At 57.8% G+C, this 5,616-nt stretch overlaps 1 protein-coding gene across 4 annotated transcripts in view; it reads right to left on the bottom strand.

Annotated features, from left to right (window-relative positions):
• The window catches only part of BCL9L (B-cell CLL/lymphoma 9-like), a 29,852-nt gene that overhangs the window by 5,987 nt on the left and 18,249 nt on the right, over nt 1-5,616 (bottom strand). For 3 of the 4 annotated variants that reach the window (XM_006758712.2, XM_006758714.2, XM_006758713.2), the window contains exons 2-5: nt 5,047-5,145; nt 3,488-3,879; nt 2,718-2,837; nt 286-490 (exon numbers count right to left, since the gene is read on the bottom strand). In XM_006758712.2, coding sequence (XP_006758775.1) covers nt 286-490; nt 2,718-2,837; nt 3,488-3,879; nt 5,047-5,072 — 743 coding nt within the window. In that variant the 5' untranslated portion in view covers nt 5,073-5,145. The other variant, XM_015560660.1, reaches the window with a different exon arrangement.

Raw genomic sequence — 5,616 nt, 5'->3', positions numbered from 1 at the left:
AAACCCAACCCAACCCAACCAACCCTACACAACCAACCCAACCCAACCCAATCAACCCAACCAACCCAACCAAACCCAATCAACCCGACCCAACCAACCTAACCCGACCTAACAATCCAACCCAACCAACTCAAGCCAATCCAACCAACCCAACTGGACTCAACCCAATCAACTCGACCCAACCAACCCAACCCAAACCAACTCTGGCCCCACAGACACTCCCACCAGACCCCAGGCTCCAGGTTGCTGGGTAAAGAGAGCCAGTGCAGTCTGTGAGGCACTTACGTGTTAGCCAGGTGGGTGGTGAAGACATACACAAATTGTGAGGGAGGCTTTCCGGGGACACCACTGCCCCCGGAGGCATCTGGCCGCAGGGCTGCTGGGGGCCCGTGCGGGGGGCCTGGGGCACTGCCCTCACTGAGGGGAAGCTGGGGGGTCTGGCCGGGACCCAGCTGTGGGGCCGCCATGGCAGGGTCTCCTACATTACAATCTGCAGGGAAGGGAAGGAAAGAGGGTCAGCAGTCCAGATTTAGAAAGGAGAACTAGCTGGCACCCCCATCGCCCAGAGGCGCCAAGGGAAAGGTGCACTGTGGAAGGTGGTGCCCACGGGGCCCTTTGCTGCCACATTCTGGTGGTTTCCCAGCTTGCTTTCCACACGTACTTGCCCTAGACCAGTCTTTGACCAGGATGGCAATCGTGGGGACCATGTGGATGAGAAGAAAGGGAAAGGTTTGGCACCCCAAATGCGACGCCCACAGAGTCTGCGAAACCTGCTCTTAGCCCTGCTCCATCCTCATGCCCTGGTCTCTGCGAGGGGAGAAGGCAAAAGGGTGCACCAACTGAGGATTCAGACGATGAGTGATTTTTCACCACTAACTAGCCCTACCACTAACTAGCTGGCTGTGTAAGCTTATGAATAAGACACAGTCCCTCTCAGCCTCAGTTCTCCTGTCCTGCATAAGGGGCAGTCAAAGAAATCTATTTTTTGTAACAAGTTCAAAGGCAAGTCACAAGCTAAAAAACCACCGGGGCCGAGTGAGTACAGCTCAGCAGTGGAGTGTCGGAACTGAGCCACGCACCAAGAGCTCACTGGTTCATTCCCAGTCTGGGCACGTGCCCAGGCTGTGGGTTCAATCCCAAGTAGGGATGTGCAGGAGGCAGCCGATCAATGGTTCTCTCTCGCTATTGATGTTTCTATCTCTCTCTCCCTCTCCCTTCCTCTCTGAAAAGCTAACATTGTTCTAAGTGTGTTATATGTACCAACTCACTACATATCAACCCTATGAGGTAAATATTTTTATAGGCGAATAAACAGAGGCCCTTTTCCCAATTTATACAAATAATTAGTGGAAACCTGGTCTATAAACCAAGGTGGTCTGAATGAAAAGTCTGTGCTATTCACTCTGCATTATACTGCCCCACCATTTAGAACTCTTTGAGAGCCTGGCTGGCATGGCTCAGTGGCTGAGCACTGACCCAGAAACCAAGAGATCACAGTTCGATTCCTAGTCAGGTTTGGCTCAGTGGATAGAGCATTGGCCTCAGGACTGACGGTCCCAGGTTTGAGTCCGGTCAAGGGCATGGACCTTGGTTGTGGGCACATCCCCAGTAGGGGGTGTGCAGGAGGCAGCTGATCAATGTTTTTCTCTCATTGATGTTTCTAATTCTCTATCCCTCTCCCTTCTTCTCTGTAAAAAAATCAATAAAATAGATTTTAAAAATAAATGTAAAAAAACATATTTAAAACAAAAAGAACTCTTTGAGAATCTAGTGGCAGGCAGTACAACTAAAATAGTACTAATGGTTGCCTTGGAACTGAGTATGAGGTGTTAGCAACATCTTCTCTGTATTTCCCAGTGTCTCCCCGCATTTTTACAATGGTGCAGGCTAGCATCATAAAAGTCAATGTGACAGCCCAGCCAGCATAGCTCAGTGGTTGAGTGTTCACCTATGAACCAGGAGGTCATGGTTCGATTACCAGTCAGGGCACATGCCCAGGTTGCCGGAAGCAGCCAATCAATGATTCTCTCTCATCATTGATGTTTCTATCTCTCTCTCCCTTTCCCTTCCTCTCTGAAATCAATTTTAAAAAATTACTTTTTTAAAAGTGAATAAGATAGAGGAGGGGTATCTGTCCTTAGAGGCAGTGACCACCCTCATCTATCAGGGAAGGATTCAGCCAGGGGCTCATGAACCGAGCATAAGAGGAGTGGGCACCCACCCACACTTTGTCCTGGTGATGTATTCTGGGCACTTGCCAGGAGTCAGTTAAAGGTCAGGGAGGTGCGCCAGACACAGCCAGTGTTAGCTCACACCCGGGAAGGGCGGACATCAGAGCCAACTGTCCCACTCCAAGTGATGCTGGACTCTCGCTGTCCTCCCTCCACTGACCAGCAGGTGGCAGCACAGGCCAGCAATTCTTGGAGGTATAAGCGCAAGAGCCAGGAGGGGCCACCTGAGGTTCACCCCACCCTGCCTTGGGCCTTAGGAAAAGGGGGGCACTGAGCACCGGGAAGGCAGGGGCAGAGCTGTCACAGTGCAGGGAGCAACAGTATGGAGGTGGGATTAGAAGGAAGGAGCCTGGCTCCTGGCCCTTGCTCCCTGCCTGCCCAGGCTCAGCACTCTGAAGCCCGAGGTGAGGGGAGGAAGGCTCCCTTAGGGCAGCCATCTCCCAAGGGCAGCGTGGGCCACAGCACCCTGGCATGATGGGCACTCACTGTGGGTGGCCCCGATGGGCTTGTCGTCCTCCTCGCTGTCTGGTCCTGAGCACCATTCGTCTCCGCTGTACGGCTGCTTCCGCTCCAGCACACAGCGCCGCTTGCTCCGGGGTGCCACCTCTGCTGGGCAGGAGGGCAGGCGGGGCAGAGTGAGCACCTCAGCCTGTCCTCCACCTCCAGGCCCATTCTCCCAGATACCCCAGGGCGATGCCCAGGCTGTGGTGGGCATTTCGCCAGCCCTTGGCCCCCACCACACCACCATTTGTTCCTGATTTCTCTCTACAGCCCCATGGCCTGCCTCCCCTCCCCCAACCAGCACCAAGCACAACTGGTTCTAATTAAGGCTGGGGCGGGGGAGGGGGAGGCCCCTGCTACTCTTCCAGGCTAGTGGCTGCAGCAGCTCCCACCAGCCCAGACCAGGAGGCTCCTGGGGGGTGTGGGCCTGCTCCTCCTCACGGAGCACCTTCCGCCTCCCCCGGAGGTTCTGGTGGGACAGCCGGAGAGGAAGAGGCTGACCGGGAGCCCCACCACTGGGTGGCCCCAGCATGGGTGGCACCTAAGGATGACACATCTCCCCCCTGGCCACTCCCAATCCTGAGAAAACCACCGGTGGGTGGGTGTAATGGGGATAAGAGAAAGGTGTCCCCACATACATGCTGGAGAGAAGCAGGGGATGAGGACCGGGAAGGGGACAGAAAGATGGGCTCCGCGCAAGTGTGGGCCATGGGCTGTCGAACATGCTGGGCTCCTGGGGGTCAGAAAAGGGGTACCTTTGGCCTCTGAGTCCAGGGAGGGCGTCCCAGCCTCACGCTGCTCTCCAGAGTCCACAGATACACTCCGCTCCCTCTTCACTTTGCCCTTGAGCGAGCTGAAGGGGGGCCCCCCGGCCTGGGCCTGGGCGTTCTTCAGGCTGGAGTTGCTGGGTGAAATCTGGTTGGCCTTGGCCCCATGGTTCCCCGCCCCCACACCCTTCGAGCCCAGGTTGCAGGTGGGTCCTTGGTTCACATTCTGATGCTGGGATTGGGCCCCACCATTCCCTGTCTTGCCATGATTGGTCAGCTTATTTTCTGGGTGCATTGGTTTGGATGGGGCAGGGGGGCAGTGGCCACGGGGGGACAGTGGTGGGCTCCCTGGAGCTTCTCTCCTCCTGGGGTGGGGCAACCTGGGAGAAGGCGAGAGAGACAGGAAAGGTTAATCGTGACAGGGGCTTAGCACGCCTGCCCCTCCTGCCTCACCTACTGGGAGGGGAGGGAGGGCTGAGTGGCATCTTAAGATGCCCAGCTTATTCCGACCTCCTTCCCCTGCTCCTCAGACAAGGGCTGATGCCATTCACCTTGGAGAGTGAAGATGGGGCACCCTCCACCCTCAGTGCCCACAATTCAAATGAAAACCAGAGCCTTTGCTGGCAGATCCACCCACACCCCAACACCCCTCAGGCTGCAGCCTCCAGGCACCACCACCTCACACACTAGCACCTGACCAACACTTAGCATCCTCTTTCCTAGGGTCTGCTGTCTGGATTCCTTCCAAGGTCCCAAACCTCAACTTCCACGTGTCCCAGTCCAACAGGGAGGGGCACAGGACCTGAGGGTCACTACTCATGCCCAGCCCCGGTCCCCGGGGAAGTGGGGAAAAGCACCACCGAGTGGTTGGTACCCACTGGTCCAGACAGCTCCCCAGAGCGGGAGGGGAAGCCTCCAGGGGCCTGGCGGGCAGGCGGGAGCCGGAAGAAAGGGGAAGGGGAGTGGTGTGTGGAGCAGACTGGAGTGCAGCTCACAGCCAAGGATTCCAAGGCTGTGGGCCCTTTAAGATCCAGCTGGCTCCCCCCACCACCTCCCCATCCCCGGAGACCTATTAATAGCCGCTGGAAAGATCACATCACCGGGAGAGGATATTTATCCCCCTCATTCCTCACCAGCTCGGATTTATTTCAGCTCCGCTGTCCTGCAGCCGCCTGGCCTGTCTGCAGGCTCTCCTGGGGAAGGCAGGAAGGCTGGCCACCCCCTCCCAGCAAGACCCGGGCCAGAGGGCACCAGGGGACCCACAGAGGGGTGGGAGGTAGGGGTTCCACTCAAACTGTTTCTCAGCAGAAAAGGCTGAAGGGACTACACAGCAGGCCTAGCTGGTTGCCATTCCCCTGCCCCAGGGTCCAGGCACTCAGGCTGGGCTCCTGGCTCAGGGCAGGCCTTCCCATTCGGACCCCCCTTGAGCTAGCTGGGTGCCAGGGAGCCGGATCCCCCAAGCCAGCACAGCTCAGCCCCATGGCTCCTGGGCCCCTCCCTTCCCCACACTCCACACACACGTCCCACCCTCCATGACACCCACACACCTTGTCTTGTTAGCCAGGATCCTCATGGCTCCCACACACAGTGGGGCTACGGCCCCTGCGTGCCCAGGGCCCAGCAGGTACTCGGTACTGGAGCAGGGACTGCAGCAACAAGCCCCAAAGAGAAAACTTGTGACTTGGGGAGGGGGTGAGGAGGGGAGGGGCAGAGGGAGGACCCAGCAGCCTAGACTAGGGACCTGGACAGGGTGATGGAGAGGAGGACTGCTAGGCGGGGTCTGTCCTAGAGGCTAGTCCTAGCCATCCCGCCCGCACTGACCCGCAGGGAGCTGGCCTCTAGCACGGCCCGGCCAGGCGGGGAGCACTGGAGAGAGGGGAGTGGAGCTGAGAGGCCTCCCGGACCCGGGATCAGTGTGACAGGGGGCAGTTCCCAAACCCCCTGATCACCCTGCAGCTCTGTGTGTGACAGGGGGCAGGGCCACAACCTCCCTATCTGCCCTGCTCTGTTTGTGACAGGGGAAGGCACCCCAACCCCCTGATCAGGCCTGCTCTGTGCCTGATAGGGGGGAGCTCCCCAAACCCCTGATCACCCTGTGGCTCTGTGTGTGACAGTGT

The sequence above is a fragment of the Myotis davidii genome, unplaced genomic scaffold, assembly GCF_000327345.1.
Source record: "Myotis davidii unplaced genomic scaffold, ASM32734v1 scaffold355, whole genome shotgun sequence".
NCBI classification, from domain to species: domain Eukaryota; kingdom Metazoa; phylum Chordata; class Mammalia; order Chiroptera; family Vespertilionidae; genus Myotis; species Myotis davidii.
Note: the sequence above shows the minus strand (reverse complement) of the source record. Positions and strands in the feature narration are given on the sequence as shown.